Source organism: Mycteria americana, chromosome 3 (assembly GCF_035582795.1).
Source record: "Mycteria americana isolate JAX WOST 10 ecotype Jacksonville Zoo and Gardens chromosome 3, USCA_MyAme_1.0, whole genome shotgun sequence".
Lineage (NCBI taxonomy): Eukaryota > Metazoa > Chordata > Aves > Ciconiiformes > Ciconiidae > Mycteria > Mycteria americana.
The window spans coordinates 101,849,163-101,874,861 of record NC_134367.1 but is presented as its reverse complement, the minus strand read 5'-3'; the positions used below and the strand labels follow the sequence as shown (position 1 = coordinate 101,874,861).

At 40.9% G+C, this 25,699-nt stretch overlaps 1 protein-coding gene across 3 annotated transcripts in view; it reads left to right on the top strand.

The window, feature by feature from the left end:
- The window catches only part of EML4 (EMAP like 4), a 168,411-nt gene extending 149,039 nt beyond the window's left edge, over positions 1–19,372 (top strand). For all 3 annotated transcript variants that reach the window (XM_075496313.1, XM_075496312.1, XM_075496311.1), the window contains 6 exons: positions 4,034–4,122; positions 5,304–5,401; positions 10,017–10,104; positions 11,386–11,484; positions 15,889–16,019; positions 16,514–19,372. In XM_075496313.1, coding sequence (XP_075352428.1) covers positions 4,034–4,122; positions 5,304–5,401; positions 10,017–10,104; positions 11,386–11,484; positions 15,889–16,019; positions 16,514–16,978 — 970 coding nt within the window. In that variant the 3' untranslated portion in view covers positions 16,979–19,372. The remainder of the gene's footprint in view (positions 1–4,033; positions 4,123–5,303; positions 5,402–10,016; positions 10,105–11,385; positions 11,485–15,888; positions 16,020–16,513) is intronic.
- Positions 19,373–25,699: the final 6,327 nt, after the last annotated feature.

Genomic DNA, 25,699 nt, shown 5'->3' with positions numbered 1-25,699 from the left:
TGAGTATTTTGGTTTCATTAACCACTTCTTAAATACCTTCTGTATGCCTGATCATCAGTTATCTGCAATTAAGCCTGGTTTGGAGAGAACTAATACTTTTTGTGGATCCTGGAAATGCACAGCTGAAAAACTAAAAAGGCTGGCACTCAGGAATCCTACCAGAAAAGTGAGGTTTTCAAGGCACTATACAGATCTTTTTGCCATGGTGCCACTGGTATTATTTGCAGGGAAGTAGACCTTTGTGTGACTAATTCTACATGTAGAATATCTTGAGTGCAGTGCACTGCAGAAAAAAAGACTAATAAGATTCTTACAAAAATACTAACATTCTTAAGAAAACTGAGGGCTGGAGGACAAGAGCCACAAGGAGGTAAATCAGTCAATAGAGTTATTGAGATTTATACCAGTTCAGCATCTGTTGTGGTATTAAGATGAAGAAGCCTAAATATCCCAGGGAACCAATGTTGTAAGATGGGCTGGTTTGTTCACTCTGATTAATGCCTTGCAGGTTCAATATTCAGTATTAAATAAATGTGGGAATTGCAAGTGTAAGTGCCAAAATATATTACTTCTTTGGAATACTGTTTCCCTGGTGATTTAATCAGAAAAATTCTGCATTCACAGATGTGAATCATCAATAATACATGTCTGTCATGGGTCAGAATTTGTTTTCCAAAAGAGAGTAGTTTAAGGGGTTTTGTTTCTAAAACCATATATTTTTTTAGATAGGTTATTAGTGGTTTTTTTAAAGCAAAGGAATGGGAAGACAAGAAATGGATGAAAATGGCAAAAGTTCTGTCTTGTTTATGTGAACTCACAAACAAGTTAAGCGTGTTATCTTCAGTAACAATTGGGAGCAAATCCATAAAAAGCAGAAAAAGCAAAAGAGCTACTATCTTACAGCTGGGATACCATTCATCCACTTATTTCGTCTGACCTATGGATCAGAAGTTCACTTGGCAGCCAAGCTTTGCGTTTCACAGCCTGGTAGGACTTTTTCAGGGTCAGCTGCCATCTGTGAGTTGCATACCTTCGTGTTGGAAGGAAGGTCCTCTCCCAAAGCACAGTCTCAAGGTGGACCCCAGCTGTTTGCGAGAAGGGCCTGTGTGGGTCATGCCGATGAACTGCTGTAGCTGCTAGACTGGAGACACATTTCATGGAGACAGGCTTTCTTGCTGGCAGTTGCAATGTTTGCCATGGCATTGGGAGAGTTTGGAAGACTGAAGAGAGCATGTCTGATTACAGCTTGCAGAAGCATCAAGAAACAGCTGAACTAGATGTGACCAATGCTTCCTTTCTTAAATTAATATCAACATTGTCATGGTGCACTGACTGTTTCCTTGGTCAGCTAAGATTGCTGCTAATACCTCTTGTTTAGAAAAATTTTTGGGGAAGGACTGGTGTCACAAAATGCTGTCTCCTAATGCCAAATGAAGTTCACTTTGCGCACTTAAGAGCAGCAGCAGTTTTGCATTGTGTTTGATACCACACAATACCACCTCTGTGCTTTCAGTAAAATAGGGGGGGGTTGCATGTTTTTCCAGTTGCATGTTAGGCTTTGGGTATTTTTCATTTCACATCATATTAACTGGAGGATTACCTGGTTCGGGTAACAGCCTCAAGGGACCAACCTAAAGAGCTGGTCTCAGGGCCAGCATCAAAAGGCATGTGTCTGCTGCAGCTGCCTCCCTGCCCTGCCCTGGTTGTGTATTTTGGAACACAGAGGGCTCGGCCCTCCCGTTGGCTGTCTGGCAGAAGAACTGTGCAGCACGGTCATCCGTGGGAGGGCATGGGAAGGGTGTACCCATCCACTTTGTGGAAGAAGGCTGCTTTTGGTTGTTACTGTGCTGATAATCAGTTTTTATATCCAGGCACCGCAATTATGCTACTTAAAATAAACAAACAGGCATCATGCTGTGTTGTCTTGCTAGACAAATAGATTTTACAGTATAATGCCTAAGTTTTCTGGTAAAGCAAAAGGTTTTCCTATCTCCTGTTCTGTTGTCTGCACAAGAGGTGTGTTGCCAACCTGGGCTGAAGCAGTGAGGAGCCTCCACCCTGTGCTGGATTCAGAAAACAGAAATAAGGAGGAGACAGTGGGGCATTGGCTTTCAGACCAGCTTCTCATGTTGCTTGAAAACCAGATGACTTCAACTCAGTGATGCCTCCATGTGTGTTCTTCACACTTCTGTTGTTGTCCCATCAGGATGTACTTTTAGAGCAGTTTTGCTGTCATGATGGAATGATTGTTTTTCTTTCTATCATGGCAAAGTGGCACAGGTATCCTCTCTCTTCCCCCCTGCCAAAGCCTTTTGTGGTTTTGTTTGGTTTTGGGTTTGTTTGTTTTGTTTTGTTTTTAAATTTATTTTGGTTTCTTCTTTAATATCCGCGCCCCATCAGGGTTATCAGTCAGGTAACATTTTAGTAAAGCATTTGGCAGGGGCAAAGCAGGGCATAGTTTGAACTAAATAGGAGAATAGTTATTTGTAACTCCTAATGCATTCAGAGAACCTTCAAAGCTTCACTGTATAGATTGGAAGAAGTCAAAAGTCCACTTTCAGCAGAGGATTACAGCAGAGAAATTTTGAGCGTGGTGTCTACTGCTGTCCAATGCAAACATATTAGCTGTTTTCCACTGGTTCCATCTGTCTTGCACACAGATTATTTAGCAGTCCATGGCATGTGAGGTTGAGGTTTCTTTATGTGCATGTCATTTTTAATTTCTTTAATGTGGTTCTCTAACCACAAGCTGGTTTTAAGGCATTGGAACGAGGCTGCTTTCCAGATACCTAGCTGCCGGACACTGGATCAGCACGAGCCGGACTCTCATCTCCATAGAAAGCAGCAAAGTGCACTGTTGTTCCTGGAGTTTATTTTAGCTTATATAAGTTTGTTTTGGAATAGAGGGTCCTAGCTTTTGCGGTGTGTTTGTTCCACTGAGTTCACTATTAGGTATCTGTGTGAGACGGCGGGTGGAATTGCCTTACTCATTTCCACAGCGCGTGAACTCGCCGTTTGCCACTAAGGACGGAAACCTGGCTGTAGTGTATGTACATGGTTGTGAGATAAGAAGTTCGGAGCAAAGAAATGAAATTCTGAGTACAGCTTTAATGTGTTTAGCCATGTTGAGATATTATGTTTTCATGATAAACATGTATGTATATATATTTTTATTAAATTTTCATTGTCTTTGTTTTGCTAATGTTCTCTGTATTTAGGAGTTAGACGGGCTTCAGAACCATTGCAAAATGCTCAGGTTCTGCTGATCTTGCCCGCCTTGCTGTCAGTGGCCATTTCGGTGTACGGGCCACTGAGTTTTTGTAAGCTTCTCTGAGCTTTTTACATGTCCCTCATAACTAATACTGCAGGTTAAAAGTTATTGCTAAATAATAAAAATTGCAATTAATTACCTTAGTTATAAATCACCCAAGCAAGAAATAATTAAAAAAAAGCTAGTTTATGAACCATCGAATTTCAGTAAATGGTTGTTCCTTCTTACTTTGATAAAATTATTCATAGAAATGGAAAGGACTGAGGGGAAAATACCAAATTAGAATATACTTTGTCTTTAAAATGAGTATTTAAGTGTTTTCTACTCCCTCCTACTACTTCTGTTTTTATTTTTTTTTTACTTTACCTCATACAAATTGAAAGATCAGGTTTTATATCAAAGCTGTTCTTCAAAATGGGGAAGAAGTAGTAGATTAAAATTCAGCTGTAGCCTTAAGGCTTGAGGATGATATGGTGCAGTCATATTAGCTATCTGGTGGCATGTTTATCATCCAGTAGATGTTTTGGTGATTACTACAGTGTTCAGGGGAGGGGGAAAAATTGGGCTGTATTTAGAATCTTTAATATATTCTTCACTGAAACTTGTATCGCTTTGTGAATCAGAAAGCGTTCCATTAGAAACAGATGTTTGCTGTGCTGCCCTTGAGGGGCTAGCATGAGCAGATGAAGGCAGGCAGTGATTATTGCTCTTTTGCTTGTTTTTTTTTAGTGGAAGTGATACTCATTGGAATTCTCTCTCTAGGTGGTTTGTTTTGGATGCAGAAACGAGGGATCTGGTTTCAATACACACTGATGGCAACGAACAGCTCTCAGTGATGCGCTACTCAGTAGGTAGGCAGACTTGTACATTCAGAACAATTGCTGATAAATGAGATGTCTGTTCTGTTAAACGGTGTTAAAACTACTCCTCAGTCACTAGAAAAGGCAGAGCTTTGAAAAAAATCATTTAAGATGCTTAATATATAGCTTAATACTTGGTTACAGATTTGTTTGTGTATGCTACATCTTGGAGTTTTGTAACTGCAAACATTACAGTCACCCTTCCCAGCCTTTCCTTCATGTTGAACTGTACTGTTATAATAAATGTTAGCTTTGCTCCCAGAAAAATGCAAATTTCTCAACTAAATAGTTGACATGTTAATGGAAGTGTCTGTAAAAAACTTAGTATTTCAGTGATATTTTAATATACTTCTTAGTTAATTTTCAAGTTTATTAATACAAAACCATAAAATAAGCTCAGGTCTGTCTGAAACTCAGAGCTGTTTGTTAAGTATTTGCTATGGGATTACATGGATTCCAAGTCAGTACTGAGTCTCTTCTTCAGACGTGACATGACAGATTGTCAGAGGCTGGCTCCTCCCTGTTAAAACTGGATGGGAGAACACTCTTGTAAATCTGTTTCTTGTTTGCTTTTGGATAACATGCCATGTCAGTGGGCAAAATGTTCCTCTGCTGCTGCCACATCTGCCAAGCGCAGCAATTTATTTTAAAGTACTGATGTTCATTGACACTAGAGGCGTTTGATCATGATTCAAGGTGACTCTTGTCCACGTACTTGTTTTTAAAATGGAGACAACACAGGTTAGAAAACTGCTTATAATGTTTGAATGCTCCACTTCTTTAGACATTATTTAGTGCTGATTTATATGCAATCCCCCCCTCCAAAGCTAAGCTAACTGTAGAGTAAATACTGTTCTGCATTTTTTGTGATGCAGAAAATCAAGCCTGCCTGCTGCTGACAATTTCCAGAAATCCAGGGCAATCTGAGGATTTATACCCTGTCCATTGGACACTTACTTTAAAAAAGCAGAAGTGAAAGAACTTGCCCAAAAACCATACCCACAAAATAAACAGATACTCACTGAAAAACAACATAATGTAAACAGTTATGTATCCTTAAATACAATTGATAAACAGTAGTTTAATTGAGATTATTGTCTTAGTGATAAATCTGAAATCATTAAAATTTGGAAAACATTTTGTTAATTTATATCAAATATTTTGTGTTGTAGATGGCACCTTACTTGCAGTTGGATCCCATGACAACTTTATTTACCTCTACGTAGTAACAGAAAATGGAAGAAAGTATAGCAGATATGGAAAATGCACTGTAAGTTTTGGAGCAAATATAATCAGCAGTTCTTGTATTTTGATGTTACACATACACTAAGGTGTTAAGCAGTGGAACTCTTTCTGGGTTGGTGCTATTCCAGTTTTAGTTTTGGTTATGGGTTTTATGGGTTTTTTTTCAGCATTTGATTGATTTTAAACTTCAGTCTGATGGGTACTGCAACCATTAGTGTTAGGTGAACGCTTTTGCATCAAATATGACTAATTTCTCAGACTATCCACTTTTTCTTTGAAATAGAAAATTAGCAGTAAGATGGAGAAATGCCTTGTGCCTATATGCTGAAACTCTTTTGGGGAAAATGCTACGTTTGTTTGGGGGTATTTTCCCCCTATTGGTAAAGTACTCCTTGGACAAACATAACATTAGGTGGTGGAATTTTGTGAGAATATGTAATTTTGGAGGTTACAAATACGCAGCTTGTATAGACCTTGTATATTTTGAGCTGTAATTGTTACTACAAAATTTGGAATTGGGGGATACGTTAACAATAAATTTCTGGCACAGGGTAAGTAAATGTAAGTGTAGCACAAACAGTGGAGTTTATATTACTCCTTACACTTACATGAGGTTGTCCCAGTGCTAAAAAAACTTACTTTTTTTTCCTTAAGTATTTAGTTATCTGACATCCTGGCCTTACGTTCAGCTGTCTCTTTAGGTTAGTGGGAATATTTACATGAAGAACATCTGAACCTTAATGGGATTTGCAAATGATATCATAAGAATAGGTTCACATTTGACATGTGAAATGTTGCTCATTTCCCTGCTCAAAACACTTTTCATATGTTTGTCACCAATTGCATCTTTAGTTTTAAAAATGAGAGAACTTCTCAAGCTGCTTTGTTAATTTGAAAATGGGAGGTAAGGGGACCATAAGGCTAAATTGTGTGTGTGGGGGGGTTTACTATATTATTTTTCTATAACCTTTGATGCAAGACTTGCAGTGGAAACTATTAGTTAGGGGGAAACAAACAGGCATTAGTCAGTCTTTTAGTGCCATGTATGGTGTCTTTGAGAGATTTCTACCCATCATTTGGCTGAGGATGCCCTGCGCTGCTAGAGTGTGGGGGTCCAGAGCAGCCCGGGTCCAGCTGCTGCTGGGGGCATGGGGCTGCCGGGGCAGTCAGCAGCGGTGGGTTTGCTCTGTCCCTGTGGTGTGCAGGCTGGCAGGGAGGGCTCGGTGCTGGCATGGGATGCTGCTGGGAGGGAAGGCTGTTAGGTGTGCTGGGGACTCCTCAATGGCAGGGTTGTGGTGCAGGGTGAGCCAGGGCATCCTGCAGCCCCTGAGCAGGGTGGTGACGGGGCTAGCCGATAGCACAATGGTTCTGAGATGGGAAACTGGGTCTGCAACCTTTCCAGGGAGCTCAGGCAGTGGGGAAAGGAGTGTGCCTACAGGGAGGTCAGACTGGGGGCCCAGTGGGGCTAGTGGGGACGGCAGTGGATGGCTCAGTACAGCATTTCACCCCATCACTTATTTTTTAATCATAAAAGATAAAATCACTCAGAGGCTAATCTTAACATACGTAATATTTAGCTTGCTATGTACTTCAAGGTCTCTGTGAGCTCTTTGAACGTGTATGAGATCATTTATTTCTGTATATCATACATATTATGTATCAGGAGAGAGCATAGTGTAATTTAAACCAGCATCTGTATGTCTGTCCTCCTGCCTTGGCAAGAAGGAGGTTTGTAAAAATGAGGATGGGAGAAATGAGCATTGTTATATATACTCAGGCAGAAGCGTAAAGGCTTCAGAGCAGATTTCTGTTAACCATTTTTTTCAGTCTGAATGACTGCACGTAGAAGCCAAACTTAGCAACCTGGTTTCTGTCGGGGCTGAGCTCCCCTGACTCTTCCAGCTTGTGCAGAAGGCAGCAGCGTGTTAGCTGACCAGAGCTAACACCACCGATCGGGTTTCACGTGCCCTGCGCCTCCCCTCTGCTGCCTGCCAGCACGCTGGCGGGTCGATACCAGCTTGATGCTAAGCAGGGAGACACCCAGGCATGCTCGGGACCCGGCGTGCTCTCCTGGCCGGTGCTTGGGTGCTGGCACCGCATCCTTCTGGTGTTCTTCTGTCATTCAGTAGCCTTGCGGGTGACCTCCAAGTAGTATGACTCAGTCCTCCTGGTAGTCAACTTCTGGTTGTTTCTTCCAACTTGAATACATTATTTGAGTACTTCCAGAAGGATTTTATCTACTGAACCAGCATCAGCTTGTGCATAAGAGCTGTTTGCCCACTGTTACATTTAAATCCCCTTTCAGTCACAACCAGGCTTTCTGCTGCTGCCGGAGAGGCGAGTCTCTGACCTGTGAGTGTGTTTCCACAGTGAGGGATGGTGTTGGTTGTGATCAGAAAGAATTTCAGATGAGCCGAAACAACCGTTTCAACTTGTGCAGCTGTTTTTTGAGGGCTCCAGCTATGCAGAGAGCAGTGTGAAGGTATGGGCTGGGTTATGAACTTCCAGCATGTCAGCAGCTCCAAGGTAGCTGGTGCTGTCTCGGTTTGTCTTACATCAGAGATATCTGTTAGCAAAGGAGAAGCAAGTGCTGTGCATTTACCGAGAGGGCTGTGGGCTGAAAGCCACATGGGCAGCCATGCTGAAGTATTTGATACACTGGACTTAACCTGAAATAATTCGTGTGCCCATCCTATAGGCTGTGGGCTTTTCGGCCCTTGCACCGCTTAAGTCTGAAACAGATAAACATTGCCAATGAAGGAAGGGGTTTCCATTTAGTCAGATAGTTTTACTAGCCAGTGATAATGTAACTATCTTCATTGTATATAAAGGTACAGAAAAGGAAAGAGTAAAATGTTGCCTTATCAGTGGGCAGCTGCCAAAGAAAGATTTTAATAGAAAATAGGATCGTCCTATTGAAAATATTACAACAGTGTTACGTTCCAGTTCATCGTTCGGTGATCGCTTGCCTGAAGGGATTTTGCAGCATGGAGCCCCCTGGCCAATTGGTTTGTTCCCTCCCCCGCCGCCCCCAGGAATTTTAACAGCTGCCAAATGTCTGGCAGGATTTAGTAAATGACTGACCAATTCTTTTCCATGTTGGAGTTCGCTTGCAAATTTGAAGACTTGGAAAATAAGGGGGGGAGAAAAAATCCTAGCCAATTGTGCTTTCTTTTTTTTTTTTTAAAATACCAAGTTTTCATGTCAGTATCCTATATCCCACCCATGACTGCAAAGTAGTTATGTCAATACACAGTTCCTCTGCTTGAGGCAGAGACTAGTTCATAAGTAAATAAATCTTAAAGGCTAGCTTTTCTCCTGAATGTTTTTGCAGTCTCTCACAGAGGACCTGTGGACAGGGAGACAGACAGGGGTGTATTTCTACATGTAGTTCTGGAAGCAATCAGCATCTCTCAGAGTTCTCAGTAGAGGCAGTTGGCGTGGTGGGTGGCGCAGCAGCCAGCGCAGTGCTCCAGCATGGCCCTGGCACAGTGGGTGCAGGCTGGGCCAAGAGACCTTGCGGGGGGGCTGAGAGATGCCATCTTCATAATGCCTACCGAGAGAGGGAGATGAATTGGCATCTGTCAGTCAAGAAAGTGGTGTTCTGTTGCCTGGCAGAATGACTAGGAAGGGGAGAAAATGGATGGTCTTACAAGGGGAAGAGGAGGTGTAAGAAGAAATGGAAAGGTGGAAGAAGAGTGAAATGGATGTCACTTCTATTAATTTCCTACCCTTTCCTCTACAGAGAAATAATTCATTCCTACCTTATACAAATTTGCAGCTTCTCTGGAGCCTCTCATATCTTTATTATTACTATTATTACTACCAACAAAAAAGTTCATGCACAGGAAAAATATTCTGACAGCTGCATTTAGCTTCTCCCTCAAAAACAAAGATGGGCGTTTAGCCTTCAGTGTGCTCTTGATGGTGATAACTAAGCAATTAGGCCAAAGTGGTTTGATTCTTATATAGATGACCCTGTGCCTATAAGGAAGACTCCTTTTGAGGCTGGCACTAACATGCATGCGGTGTAAGAAGCACAGCAGAAACTTTCAAAAAGCTTACAAGGGTATTCTTGTAACACCAGTCCTTGACCTTGTAGTTTTACATGCTGGTTGTTAACCAAGGTTTCCTAAGTTTTTAGGATGAGAAAAGGTTATTTGAATGTGCGTGCATTTAATAGAAATTATTTTGAATGGACAGAGAAAGAAAATAGAGTCCTATCTGTCACTTTTCTGATGGCATCTAAAAATGATCCTGTGTAAGTTATTTGCCTTTCTCAATTAGTAGCAATGTATACTTTCTTAATTCAAGTACAAATGTGAGTTCATCCATATTTTAGCAATGTACCTTTTAGGAGTAAATCATTCTGGGGTCCAAGAGAGACGACACCGTTTACAAGTGAAGAATCCACTGTGCGGTGGGAGAGGCACGATGCCCAGCCTGTGTGTGTTTAGCTGTTAGCCAGTGTGGCACTGGGAGTGAGGAGCCTTTAAAGGAGCACAAGTGAATTGCGGCAGGCCTGGGGTGGATGGAGAGGTGCTTTTTTGCTGTTAGCTGTCCCATCTGTGGGGGCAACTTCTGCTTCTGTTTGAATTAAAATACGTGTTTCACAGTGCTGTTACTGCATTCTTCTCCAGGGACATTCCAGCTATATTACACACCTTGACTGGTCCCCGGACAACAAGTATATAATGTCGAACTCAGGAGACTATGAAATACTATACTGTAAGTATGAAATTAAATACACTGGAAACAGAAGTATGTATTAGCTGTCAGAATATTTGGAAGAGTGGGTTTGATCAGGACTGTGCAAAATGCTTACTGACAAAGGAACCAATTTGAACTTGTGTAACCTGATATCTTGATGTTACTCAGAGCTGTGTATTACCTAATGGCAATGCCAAATATAGCTCACTTCTTTACAAGGTCATAAATCAGTTTAACAGCATAGAATTTACAGAGCTAGTGGCACAAGGTTCTGATGTTGGCCCAAAGTTCTGTAGGTTGAAAATAGCATATACTGTTCTCTAATTAGTGTCAACAGTATCAGTTATTTGGGGGGAATAAAATCAGGGGGTCTGTGCCACTGTTCTGTTCTGGGATTTCATTTTTTAAACTTTATCTTGGCTGGTGGTGTTGAAAACTAAGCAAAGCAATAATACTACTTTAATGAGTTAGTAGTCATAATGGTTTTGTGTTTATCTTTTTTTAATATGTGAAAATATGAATTTAATATATAGTGGTTATGTCAAAAGTTCAACTTGCACAATGCATATCAGTTTGTCTTTAAATTGGTTTTTGTATTCTTGTCTTCCCGTGGCTTTAATAAGATCCAAAAGGATTGTAGTTCTGTTCCTGTACAGGCAAGAAGAGCCGTCACTTTAAATACCTGTCACCTTAACATGTTCTTTCTGCCTGTCACAACTTAGGTTTCAAATCTAGTAGTGCAATATCTCAATCTACCAAAAAGACGTGTTGGTGTTTATAATTGCCTGTATAGAGAAGCAAAGAGCTGTGACCCATTAGTACTGGGCTGGTGTATTGGAAGATGGACATTCTTTTGAGAAACAATCTTTCCTTTCCTAGTTAGAAGTTGAAAAGCAGTCTAAGGCTTCTCTGGCAGTAGTTTCTCACTGTTTTAAAAGCAGAGCTTCCTGAATGATTGATTGAATTTTAGCGCATCAATGGAGCTGGTAGGAAGGAGAAATTATTCTATTACAGACTCTACTAAAACATTTTGTAGAGTAGGTAGTAGGGGACCCAAGCTGTAGGGAAGTGTTTTCAAGGTATGCTGGTCTGAAGAGGGAAATGATAAAATGTGACTTAAATACCAAGTGAAGCTTCAAGCATCTGGAATTTGATAAAGGTACTGGTCTGTCTTTGCCTCTAAAATGTGATTCCAGATTGGTTTTAAGATGCGTTTATTTACTGTCTTAGCACCTTCAAAGAGCACATATGTAAATATAAAATTATATGGCATAAGTCATTGTTCACTTTTTTTTACAGGGGACATTCCAAGTGGCTGTAAGCTAATCAGGAATCGTTCTGACTGTAAGGATATAGATTGGACGACATACACTTGTGTGCTAGGCTTTCAGGTGTTTGGTAAGCACCATTTAACTTGCTTTTAAGCTATTCACACTGTGCTTTTGTGTTTTCTTTTGCTTCAATTTGTCATTAGAAATACGCTGCTAATGATTATTGAGGATGGTGCTGAGGTGACAGACCAAAGAGACTGACCACGATACTTGTCTGTGATACAGAGCACTGGATGCTCTATAGACAATGTACAATTGATTTCTATTTAGTCTTGAAGTTTGGGATTTGATTTTTCTGCTGTCATTTTAGGCTACCAATTTTGGAGGCACTGAAGCAAAAAGCCAATGTTTTAAAGTGCTTGTATGGCATGTGTCCATTGTCCTTTGCTTACCTTGTTTTGGGGTAGGAACAAGACTATGTGAGTGTAGGTTATAGTTCATGAGCTAAAATCATGACAGCACTTCGATACCTGTAGTTGAAAGTGAGTAATACACACTGCTTCTAAAGAGTAAAAATGCTTTAAAGATGAAACAGGTTCTTTACCTAGTAGTTTATTTTTTAAATGTACAAAAAAATTTACAAAGGTGACAGATACCATTTTAATAGTGCAGTTTGAGACTGTGGCCAAACAATTCAGACTGCTTTTGCTGAAGGCAGCTCTGTTGGCCATAAATGAGGAGCCTCTCTGTGAGGGGTTGAAAAGTATGATTCAGCCTGTCAGTGTTGTAAAACCAAGTTGTGTGAGCAGGATGCTGAATGTCTCGCTTCTACCGCTGAGATCAGATACCTACCTCTGTTCTTCATGTTGTTGGAAACATCAAAAGCAGGTAAATCAGCAAATTCTTTAGAGGTGAGAGTTAGGTCTACAAATCTTTTCTTCACAGCTACTAGGAGTTCAACTCTGAATATCAGTTTTTATGCAGGGTAGAAGAAAATCAGTTAAGTATGGGTGCTTTCTGTAGCTTCTGACACCCATCTTGCATATTTTGGGACAGTCATGTGCTTAATGAGCAAGTAGTCTTAAAATATTGCTGTTGATTTGTGAGCTAACACTGACACTCTTGTGTGGCATATTGGTTGGGTGGAGGGCATTTGGTGCTTTATAACCAAGCTTGATTTCCTTTCTGGGTATCAAAGACCTGAGGCAGAGCAGGGAAAATAAAGGAGTCAGAGAAGGAAGCTGACTGGTTGATAAATTGCATAAATATTTTTGAGTTGTTTGGAGCTTGAAGTAGGTAGCAGAAATAAACAGGAGTATGCTGTTTCTGGAGCTGAATACTGTGGCTTATTGCTAGTTTGATTAAAATATTGGCTCCCATTAGCCTGAGAACTGTGAACCGGGTTGTGTACGTGTTTGTTTTTATTCAGGCTGTCTGGGTGAAGTAGAGGGGGTGGCTGTTTCCTCCTGATGCTCTGTGCATGTAAGGACAAGGAATTGGTCCACAGCAGTCGTTTCCTCACTGTCTTTGCTACTGCGACTGAAATAATAGTGCAACACAAATGCCTTTTTTAAAATGGGAGTATCAGAAGATTCAGGAGACACTAGAGAAAGTGAAAAGCAAAACTCTCTGTTTGACGTTAATATTGCTCTCCAGGAGCAATGAAAACGCTTGTAAGGACTAAATGTTCCTTCTGGAATAGCCTTGGAGCTGAAGCCATTTTACATTTTATGCAGAGTACTTCAATCTACCAGAAACGTGGAGGTAGCAGACAGTGGCTCTGTTGCTACTGAACTTTTGCCACTACATTTGGTGGTAGAGCAGAGAGAATAAGCTCTCTGAATCCCAGCACTTTCCCAGAAGTGTCCTTTACTCCTGCCCTAAGCAGATGAGGTGGGGGAGTGCAGAAAGAGTTTCGTTTCACATCTAGACCATTGGCTTTGTCTCTTTAACAGCTGCCAGATAGAAGCTACTGATGACTGGGGCCAGGCTGGAGATGAGCAGCTCCCGTAACTGCTGTTTTGAGAAGCCTTTTTACTTTTTGTTTTTGAAAAGTGGATAAGTCTGCTGATCCTGTCTGCATTTCTTTTTGGATTAATACAAACTTTAACTACTCTGGATTAAGTTTAATTAGCCTCAACTGCTCTCGAAATCTTCAGTGTGCCAGAGGACCTGGGAGTGAAGTAGATAAAGCAGATGATGTGATGTTATTCTGGGGCAGAACAGAATATATTTAAACTTCCCAGCCAAGATTCATCATGCTTTAATTTTATATTGTCTGGTAGTCTGACACCCTTTGCAGAATCTTAAAATTATGGGTTGGTCTCAGACAAAGGCAAGTATTTTCCCATTAAATCAGACAGTGCAGCTAAGCCAAACTAGCAGATATTTGCTGCCCCAAGGAGAAGTCTGGCTTTGACCCGAGGGTCAGCTGGCTCAGGGATCCAAACAAGCTGGGGGCTTCTCACTTTGATGTTCAGGAAAGAGGGTTAAGTTTATGGGGTTTTGGCTTTTGGGGTATGTGTTTTACTAATCTAGCTCTGTGGGTAGCATGTCTGTAGGCTCAGGCATTGCACGGTTGTCAGCAGAAGAAAGAGGATGGAAATGCATGGTTCAGATGAGAATAGCATCGCTCCTTTTTGGCAGTTGATATTACTATGTTGGCTCAGCAGTATCATCAGTCTGCACCCCGAGCGCTTGAAGTCACTCTCTCGTTTACTGCACATTTCCCACACTTTTTTGTCTGAGCAGATTCTTTTGAGAGGCTTACTGCTTGCTAGCAGAATTTATTAAAATGGAAGTGCTGCTGTCATACCTAATAACCAAGTCCTATTATTTTGTATTTTTTTGTTATTTTTACAGTTATTAAGAACTAAGAACTTGGTCATATTAATGTCTTGTTTTTTCCATGTTTGCCTGATGCATTGAAAGCAGATCCTGCTGTCTTATGACAAAGGGTTGTCTTACCTTTAGAGCTGCTAAAGGAATCTGTGAACACAGAAGATGTTTAATAAGAGATGCAATCTCAAATATTAGTCTTTTTAATCTTAAATTAAAAAGAAGATGAAATAGCATAGCTGTTTGGCACAATCTGCCTAAGGTGGTAGCTGAAACTTCAGGAAACTGATTTGAAGTTCATTTATTACTCCCACCCGATGACAGTATTTTAGGTATAGAATGCAGGAGAAAGTTAAAATTCATTCATTTTGAGCTACTTGAAAATTCTTAAATAGTATATATTTTTCAGATTTATTTCATTGATGCGAGAGCACTAAAATGTTTCTGAATACTTTCCTTAGCATTTCATGTCTTTATTTAGTAAATTACCTACAATGTAGCTTATTGGCATTGTAACAAGCTTAACAAGCTGCCTTTGTTGTTCTTCAGAGAAAATAAAATTCTTACGCCACACACTGAGGAATGGAAAAAACCAACTTTAAAGTTAAACTCTATTTGCCATTTTGCTTAAAAACAAGAAGAGATAGTGTGGGAGTTTGAAAAAGATAAGGCAATTCTAAGTCGGCATTTTGTGCTGTATAAAATAGTAGACGGCACATGTTTTTATTTTACCCAAGTCAGTGATTGTAAGGGAGGAAGAAGATATTTTCATATCTGATAATGGACATTCCTTTCAGTCAATCGGACACACAGTTTGTCAGGGTGGGGGCTGAAATTTGAGGGGGGGAAATTCCTCCTAACTCCTGAACTAATCAGAAACCCTAGTCTGAGCTGTAAAAATATGGTACCTTCGGCATAAGTTAGTATCCTATAACCCCTTGCTTACATTTTTTTTCAGCTTTTCTTGCAGATGTGAATCATCAGTTTAGTTAGGGGAATCTCTAGCGTCTTTATTTTTTTTAAAGCTTAGAGCCTTCCCCCTCCTCAATTTGTTCAGTGCTTTTCATCCAGGCTGTGTTGTTATTCTTTTGTCTAGACATATCTGTGTCATTCTTTTCACTTAAAACCATATTGAATTGTACTTAAGCACTTGACAGCACTTACATCTATGAAACTTGTACAGGCTGGGTTTCTGTGCAAAGTATCATCAATCAGTTGTCTTCTTCATCATGCAAATACTAAAAATTGCTCCAGATTTAAAATAAAACCAAAAGAAATCTCTGCATAATGTATGGTACCTGGGCTTGTTCCATGCTTAAGCATCAGTCTGGCTTTTAAAATGTTTGTGCATGAATGAAAGTGTTAATTTAAGAGTTGCCAGTTTTAGCAGCAAACTTAAGATGAGCTTTAAACAAAACTGAGGTTTTGAACAGGAAATGTATCAAGCCAAGAGGTTATCCTGGCCGAGGCTGAGGGTCTGGGGGGACAGGGCGTGGGGGAGCAGCATTAGACTAGCAAAATATTAATGACATTTAATGCAATGCATATTCCATTTTTCAGTTGAATGTCTCATTTACCTTTTGCTAAGCTTGCCTTTTCTCACAGCTTTATAGATTCTATTTTTGTTTATGGATTGTCTTTTAATTTGTTTCTAAAACTACCATCACTAAATACCTGCTCTACTCTCTCCTAGGAGTTTGGCCTGAAGGATCAGATGGGACAGACATAAATGCCCTTGTCAGATCCCATAACCGAAAAGTGATAGCAGTTGCTGATGATTTTTGTAAGGTCCATCTCTTTCAGTATCCCTGTTCCAAGCCAAAGGTAAGTCTAGACCAGTCTAGTCTGTGTGCTTGTTTGCATTGCATGAAGCTTTCCTTGCCAGACACCTGCTTCCAGCTCGGTCGTTTTGGAACCTGGCAGCCAAATAGCTCATTTATGTCGGAGAACAGTGCTAGAGACAAAAGCATGGTTTTCCCCATTAAGTTTATATATAAAATAATATAAAATAATACACCTAAAAGTGAAGTGGCAATAGTTATCCTTGAATTCTGGAGTAGAGGCTTGATGCTTTCTGTTGGGTGGCCTTGGTGTTAAGTCCATTACTTTTTGCATAAAGATCTAAATCTGTCCCAAGTTACAAGCTGTAAGAAGAAGGATGTATTGTGGGGGGAAACCTAATATAAACATAATTCTTGACTCTTATGTGAATAAAGAGCTCTCTTGAAGGGCTAAGCAAAAGTAGTAGTAGTTTTAGATTTCAGTATCGTGCTCTTCTAGTCAAGCGTGTGATTTATCTTTCTGCTTGTTTTCAATAGGCTCCAAGTCACAAATACAGCGCTCACAGTAGTCATGTGACAAATGTCAGCTTCACCCATAGCGATGGTCACTTGATTTCAACTGGAGGGAAAGACATGAGTATTATTCAATGGAAACTTGTGGAGAAGGTAACTCTACCACAAAATGACATTGTCGTAGACATTGGTGCAACCAAAGTGCCCATCCCTGCCAGTGAAAATGCTGTACAGTCTCCTGCACCTCTCCCACAGCCTTTTAACGAAATGAACCAAAATGAAAGTGTAACTGGCAGCTCTCCGGCTTCTTTGGAGAGCAACTTGGAGCAGTCTGCGGAGGCCAGCGAAGAGCAAAGCGAGGAGCAAAGTGAGGGGAGCAGCCTGGATCCCGCCGAGCCAGGCTATGAGGAGCCCTCCAACGAGACGAGTGAGGAGCACAGCGAATCCACGGTCACTGAAGAGCAACAAGATAACTCACCAGTGTCTTAATGCTCCCAGCTCAGATGGTTGTTATTTTCCCTTGGTGTGTGTGCTTTCATTACAGGGTGAGGGTTCAAATAGGGAAAAGTAGCTGAGATTCATGACCACTCCAGCTTTTGAGTTTCAGTGAGATTTTTAGTCTGAGCTTCAGTTCAATGTGTGGAACCATCCCAAGGGTGGCCTGGCTTGATGGTCTGTGTCAAGATCTGGTCACAGTAGTGGACATTACCATAGATCCATTTCAGTTCTGAAATTGCTGTCAGGGAGTGGCATGAAATATATACTGGAAAAAAGGTTAGCTCTGAGAATTAGCTGAAGTAGACTACCGTAACTATGTGAAAGTGCTTTCTGAAAGAACTAAGCTGATGGGAAGCGCTGAGCTGTTCCAGCTGGGGAGTACTGTGCTGCTTTTTCCAGGTGCGAAGACAAAACAAAAAAACAACCAAAAAGGTCTTTGTAGGGCTGTTTTCCTTTGTTTTCCTTAATGAGAAAAATAGAGGAAGAACAATGTAATGATGCCACATGTATGGCGATGCCTTCTTGATCTAACACATATGCAATTTTCTAACACTACTAATTCCTAGTGGAGTCTGGATGTGTTTGCAGTTGGTCTGCCCTGGGTGCTGCTAGTTCTAAGGCAAATCCTGTTGAGGAACGGCGTTGGCTGTTCCATTTTCACAGACTATTTAATAACAGACTAACCAAATACCGGTGTGTTTCACTTTTCATGACCTGAAAGTTGATTTAAACTGTAGGACATAATTGTCTCTTCAAAGACTTGCCTAGAGAGTTTGAAACTTAAGAAAGTCTCTACAGTGACTTTGATGTGAACAGCAGAGGAAGCATGGCAAGAACACAGAAGTCAGATGGGCTCCAGAGTTAAACTTTAAGCAGAACTTCAGGCAGAACTTGCTCCATCCCTGGTAGGAGAAATATAAATACAGTTAACTTAAATTATTAAATTGGTGCTTAGGATTAGTATATTAAGTTGATAATTTTTTCTTCTGAATTTTTAGAGGTAACTCGTAAGAATCATTAAACTGCATTCTCTATTTTTTTTCTTTTTTTTCCTCCCCTGGCTCCTTTAGCAGTTGTGATATAAGCATACAGTAATTTAGATGATGATGTGATTTTTTTTAAATTTTTTTCCCCCCTCCTAGACTTGTTGATCTATTATTTTTGTGAAATTTTTTTTGTTGTTTCCACCCCACCCCTCCCTGGGTTGCTCTAAGCCATGCAGCTCTCATGTGGCTATACCTGGCCAGTTACGGGATATCTTGGCATTTGTTATGCATTTGGGAAGTACTTTTTTTACGAAGTTTGTCAGATAGCTACATTTTTTTCTTAAGTGCATACGTTTCCTACTTTAAAAAGATATAGATTTACTGACAGATAGCCATTTCCTATGTACTTGTTTATATTTTGATTACATAGAATTCTCTTTTTTAACTTGCTGCATTGTGCTGGTATTTTAGTTCTTAGTTAGAATATCATGTTTAGAAACTTTGGATGAGTTCATAAGTCTTAATTGTGCAAGCGTTTACGTGATTGTGCCATTCCAAAGTGCATCAAAACTGTCATTCCCTTACTAGTATCTTCTCAGGAGAAATGCTACAGATCAGGTATTTAGTCATCATTTGGAAAGATAGAAACAAATGGACTCCCAAAGGACATTTAGAACATTTATATATAAAATATATGAATATATATATACACACACACATATATATATATTAAAAAAATATCCTCTTGTTTACAACAGTTCCAGAAAACCTCAAAGTAGTTCCCTTCAGATGGAGGGAGATGTGGATTCCAAGCAACCCATCTGTTTAAACTGTGCTCTGTACATAGAGTTTTACTGGAGAGCTCTAGTATGCCTGACTTGCAAATTTGCCAAATAGCAGCAATGGAAGATAAAGGTCAACTCATCAAAGTACTTTGTTCCAAATGAGGAATATGCTGTAGGTTTAGAAAATAATCTTAGTAAAGGAGAAAGGATTTTAGAGCTAAGAAGGCACAGAGCGCTCTCTGTCATTTTTATGAACTCCACGTAAGCAACACATTACTTCTTGGAACATCTGCCACCTGGGGTTGCCATGTAAAGTGAGAGTTATAGTTGTGATATTCTTGTGTTTGTAGTTCAGAAGACTCTACTAATATGCAAAAAGCCTTACAGCTTTCAATTGCTGGCAACTACTGTTTAACGAATAATTAAATCTGTGATAATGGATGGAAATGGGTGGGATTATGAAACTGTAGATGTTTTAGAAAAATAATTGTGAATGAATTATGATTAAGAGTGTTTCATGTGAAGATGTTTGAGCCATTTCTATCTATCATGCATTCCTGTCTCAAGGCAGAAAATTTTGAAGATTAAAAAAAAATAAAATAATCAAAATAATATATTGCAGTGTCTTTCTCCATATCTGTTCTGGTTCCTTCTGTGTATGAAGTGGATGCTGTGATCGCAGTTGCAATGTCTGGGTCTATGATTTTGGAAGAACCTTTTTAACTTGTGCCTTTTTTGCTGACCTCCCAGACTGCCTAAAAATAAGTTAATTCAGCATCATGAATAATGCTGGCACTCCTAAATATATTGTTTACATTATGAAAATATTAAATAATTAAAATATTGTTTAAATAATTAAAATAATACTTAAAATTATTTAAATAATTAAATAATCATTAAAGCAATTTTAATGATTAAAATATTGTTTACTTTTTGAAAGTTTTATGACATTTCCCTTTTCTGTTTTTGAGCAATAGCCTACTAGCATTATCCTACTGTAGCTAACTGATGGGCAGCGGGGGATTACAAATCGGTATTTGTCCTGATGTGAAGTGCTGTCTACCTTCCAGGCTTCTGCCAGAAGCTTTCTTCTGGAAGTCACGTGAAAACTACAAGCTTAGTTTGGATGTAACGTGTTAAATACCACGATGCTTCCACATTCCTGATAGTCTCTGTCCAACTGCAGATGCAGGAGGTCACAGTATGCTTAATATAGTCCTTGTGAAAGATTCTCAGTCTTTTAAAAGGCTTTGAATCATCTCCATTTCTTGCAGCTGGTTGCTGTCCTTCACAAAAGGGGAGGGTGGGGTGGAGAAGAAAGAAACCTCCAAGACAGACAAATACCTCATGTTTATCCTCGCTTAAAGGAAAAACAAAAAAACATCACTGCCACCCCCTGAGTTTGACTGGAAACCTCCACGACTCTTCTTTTCCACCAAACTGTCAGGAGACTGCTGCTGTTCCAGTTTGAGCAACAAGCACATTTCCTGGTTGGTCGTGCTTTTCTAGGCTCTAGGCTCTAGCAGAGCCTAGATTTGGAGAAATCTCTCCAAATTCAGCACAAGGGGGTTTTTTTCTACCTCTTTTCCTGGGATGCTCTGTCAGGTGGAGTCTTCCTGAAGAGTAGGTAAGCTGGTCTTCTGTGAGCCTCCCTCATGGTGGAGGCAGGATAGGGCTCCAAGTGCCCCCTCTTAATTTGGGACAGCAGCATCTGCTGCCAGCTTAAGTAGCTGCAGCCATGGTATTTGTCACGTGGAGCTGAAGTTCAGGGTGGAAGCTCCACTGAGGCATAAACTATAACGACATCCCATTTACACGATTGAAACTTTAAATTCGAATTCTTCATTAAAACGTTGGTTTAGGTTGCATAGTAAAATACTTGAATGTTAGGAAATGCCAAGCTTATGGATTCTTGCAGCATGCATCCATATTGGGTGCGTGTCATGCAAAGTGATACTAATTGGGTTTTACATATAAAGGGCACTTTTCAGGATATGACCAAAAACTTTGGGGTTCCCCCCCCCCCCCGAAGTTCCAGGATAGGTGAGGAAGATGCTGGAGGTGTGGATGGGTAATGATGAACCAAGCATTTCTTAGGTTTGATCTTACTGTAATTCTCATTATAAATAACAAGTACTAGTTTTTGCATATGATGCATGTCAAGTTCCAGCCTCTTATTTTTTTTAATCATCCCTGGAATGCATAGATTCTGGCTTTGTCTCTGAAAACAAGGCAAAAATTAAATTTTGATTGTTATATTGATTACAGTCTACACTGAACAGTATGTTGTATTTTCTACTTTGTGCTTCATCCCATAAGATGTGTTACAGCCCGTTATATTTCCTTCAGTTCAGTGCAGGATTTCAGCTGAATCAGGATAAAAATAAGTAGAACATCCTTGTGAAAATTAAGCTTGGCCAGAGCCAAACAAACAACAAATTCTCCTTTCCGCTGCCTCATGCCAATAAAATGTTGGTTCCTGGCAATGAAAGGATTAATATTACACGAGATGGATTTTATTTGCACGATACTTGTGCTGCTTGTCTGCTTTCCTTCTGAGCAAGTCCGAGCCCATTGCCTAATCTTTATTTCTGACAGATGTTTTATGTACTAATATTTTAATCAACTGAGAACAAAAAACTGCTTACAGTAGGATTGTACAATTTAGAAGACTGGGCAGCGTACACATTTTAATGCATTTAATGTACACGGTGGTGTCTTTGTGTGCATACGCGTATACAAGCATCACACAGGTACGGCTGCTCAAGGCCATTTTTTTGTTTGTTTGAAAGAGAAGCGTGGTTGACTTCACGCCACAGTGAACTAGGAAGGGTCAGGAGCACGGGGAAAAAAGGCGTTCCCAGCAGGACGGCAAGGCAAGAGGACTGGTTTCAGGCAAGAGGAGTGGGAGAGGGGGCACGGTGGTGGGACAGCGGTTGTGCCAGAGCTGCCTTTCCTAGGTTGGGTCCCCGGTACCCTCCTGTGCGGGACTGGCTGTCGCGATGGGCTAAGCGGGCGCTCCTGACACATCCTCTAAAGGTTAAAGTGTCCTAAGCGATATTTCACAAATGCAAGACATTTTCAGATAAATGAAAAGCCCTTTCAGAGGTCTGCTAAGCTCATTACCTTAAACTTGCTCAGTTACCTGAGCGCAGTTAAACTGTTAACTGAGTTAAACTGAGTGTAGGCCTCAGATTCCTCTTTAGAAAGAGAGAAAAACATAAACTGGGGAAGCTCGGCTGCCTCCTGGCACGGCTGAGCGTGTGTTAAGGACCGCTGGGGCAGGGAGGAGGGATGAAATGCCCAGTTGAGGAGAGACTCCAGAGGATGGATTCTTGTTGCCATTGAAAAAGGAGGGGAAAAAATCAAATCAAAACAAAAACTTCCTGATAACTGTGCTTAAGGCACTGTGTCAGAATGACTAAACTGATGTTAAGGAAAGAAGGGGACATTATCACTGGATAATTAAAAAAAAAAGAAAAAGAAATTAACCCTTTTCCCTGCCCCCCACCCAAAATTGCCCTCTGTTAGGTTTTCTCTGTATGCTAAAACCTACAAGAACTTTCACTTCTTCGGTTAGAAATACAGGGTGGTTACAGAGTGGTTTTGAGAAACAGCAAGTTCATGGAGATTTTGGCCAGCTTTTATTTTTAATAAGCAATTCTAGAAAACTCGTTTTCTTCCAAAAAGTTCTACTAACAAACCAAAATCTGCAAGGACTCTACATCCTCAAGGGATACGTGTGTCCTTGTGATACAAGCGGTGGGTTTTACAGCCCAGTATCCCCTTCAGAAGGGGACCTCTGGGCGCTTCCCGGCTCTCTCGCATAGCCTTGCATAGCCAGCAAGGGCCGTGCCTTGTCAGCAGCCTCTGCTGCGTACCGCTGTGCATGTCACGTTATTTTGCTCTCCAATAACCACCACGCTTTGTTGGTTCTTTGGGACTGCTGTAAAAAACTCTTTCTATAAATTCTTAAAGACTGAATTATAGTCAGTTACGTTGTCCTAGCTTTATTTTTTGATAAAGTGCCTTTAAGTTGCTATTTCTAGAACATGCTTTCATATGGTGAGCCAAATAAGCGCTCCACATAGCTCTTGACGTACTGTATTCCCTGTTGCGGGATGTTTCAGCAATTCGATGTTTCTATCATGCATCGCTTGTTTCGCAAGTTGACCTTGCTCTGAATCCCCCGTCGCGCAGCCCGCTCTTCGCCCTGTGTACATCGCTGCCTCCCGGGCTAAAAGCAAGAGGTGACGTTTGCTGTTAATGCTGCTTCAGAGTTTATTTCAGCTTCCTTTAAATATGCTGTCTTGTCATTCCAGTTAGTGTCTGTGTGTGTGCATTCCCTTTTTTCCCCTCCCACAGCTCTCAAATAAGAGATCAGTCCTTGCGCTGGCAATAATTTTTCCTTTTAGTCTCTCTTAAGTCCATTCACACTTTCCTACGCATTTGTAAGCGCATAGAGGAAAATCGTAGAGAAGGAAAATCATAAGCTGTCTGCATCAGACAAGCGATACAGCTTCAAAAGCTATCCAGTATGTAAGTACAAAAATCCCTAGTATTTTTTATTATATAAATGAGTCTCTCTGGTGTTGTGTGAACACTGACAGTAGAATTGGGAACTTAAAAAACTATTTATGTCCTAGGTAAAAGAAACTTGGAACAAACTTGGTGTTATTGCTACATCAGAGAGGCCTGGAGGCTCGCCTCATAGCTCAGGAAAACAAAAAAAAAACCCACCAAAAATGCCCAACAGCTAAAGCCTTTGACTTTAGCAAGGCAGACCAAAAAAGTTTTCAATTTGACAGCGAAAGAAGAGGGAGCAAGCCCAGCTACGCAGTGTTGTGTGTGCAGAGGAGGTAACTGTATGCCCAACCTGCTCTTACTAAGTTTCTTCTGGTCCAGGGGTGGGTATGAGCTGCACCCCTGCTGTGGGTGGGCACCCTCCTGTCTAGTGATGCTGCAGATTCCACCATCGCAGAATTTCACCGGAAAACCTTGTTTTCAGCATGGCGTTGGTTAGAATTTTTCCTTGAAGAATTGGACAACACAGAATTAAGACTGGAGAGAGCAGTCAACGTCTTGTCCATACACAGGTACCCAATATTGCTAACGCTAAACGGAGATTTGTCATGAATGTTTAACGTGAAATGGCTGTAGTATACACAGGGTGCTTGAACGGATCCCATTTGCCCCAAGTTTGGCAAACGGAAAATTAAATGTCAATTGAGCCTGTCAAACTGGGTTTCTTATGTCAAAAGTTGCAAGGCATTTTTTAGATGAATTCACAAATCAGGAGGTATGCAGTCCTGTGGATTTTCTGCCAGATGGGAGGGAAACAGATGTGAAGCATTTTAAACTTTCAGAAAAGCTACCTGGGAGGGATTTTTCAGGACACACGTCTCTTCCACCCTTTGCCAGGACCATACGGATCTGCTTACGTTATATTTTGTGTGTGTGTGTACACATTAAGTTCTGCTTATATTGGAGTATTTTGAATTACAGTCAATAATTCTCTAGAAAAAGAAAAAAACCTCCATGAATAATTATCTTCCAGATTACTCTACTAGAGGCCTTCCTAGAGCTGTGCCTCTGAAACATCTTTCCCTGAGTAGGCCTCTTGCTCCGATAGATTTATTTTTTTTTTTCCCTTCTCCCCCCCCCCCAATTATACATAAGGTTTTGAAATGTTTTTTCTCTCTAAAGAATATGATGACCTTCCAGGTTATTTCCAGCAATTAAATCGGAGTCTGTCTCCCCAGCCATCAAAGAGGGGAATGGCTGCAACTCGTATAGGCAAGTCTTCTGAAATTTTTGGCTGAGGCTTCAGCTGTCAAGACGAAGTCATCCTGTGCCGACGCTGCAGTTACAGCCTAAAGAGGGTTGGTTGCGTGTGTAGGTAAATGCACATGCTTAAGGGGCTGGCGGGAGGCGGCTGCGCGGGGCTCTCCAGCCCGCGGTGGCTTACGGAGCGCCATCGAGGCCGCTCTGCTCTGGCGAGCGCTGCGCTACGGCACGTCATCGTTGCCAACCCCTGCGGTGTCCCTGGAGCAGTTTCTCGTCCTCGGATTACTTTCTCCCGGCGCGTTTCCAGTTTAGCGGCAGCACGCAGGCTATCACAATCCGCTAACTTCTCGGGGAGGAGGGGAAGAGGTTTTTATATGCGCGCTCTCATTGACTGCTTTGATTTTTACTTTTTTTTTCCTTCATTATTCCACAGATTTAAATGTATTTGACTGGAAATAGGCAAAGGAAGGCATTGTCATGAAGTCCGCCGCAGGTTTGACTGGAAAGCTTATTCCTATGTTTCCCCCATCGCTTTGGAGCCTGACCAATGTCGCAGATAGCATGAAAGACATGCTGGTTTAGCTCTGCTGTAGGGAAAGAACTAGGGAAACCATGGGTTATATCCCATTTTTGGGTCCCAAATTATTGCCAACTACAGTATCTCCCCACTGCATGCACCGTCTCCGCAGAATCACCCTGTGGGAATAAATCATAACTCTCCAGCAAAGAGTAGAAAGGATTTTTGTGCACGGGGGGAGGGCTGCAAATAGGGAGAGCTGCCATAAATGGGTTACTTGACAGTCCAGCCTTTTGCTGAATTGAAAAGGTTTCTAGAGACTTGTCTTGCCGTAGATCATGGCTTCCAAGTTTTAGGCTAGGTACATCTGCATGAAGCTGTATGTGCAGAGAGCTTGGCCTGGGGGTACTGTGCTCTGTGCACATGTTCTTGCTGCACATCTGTCGTGCCGCGTCTCTGTTAAATATGTATTTAATGAAACATGCATGGGATGGGGGGAATGAATATCATGTGTGCACAGGAATGGGCAAGTTTTTGATCAGTCCAACATGCAACTCTCTTGTAATCCTTAACCTGATTTGTTTGTTTTCCCATGTTTCTTCAAATGTTCAAATGCCCTCCGTGGGATTTATGTCTG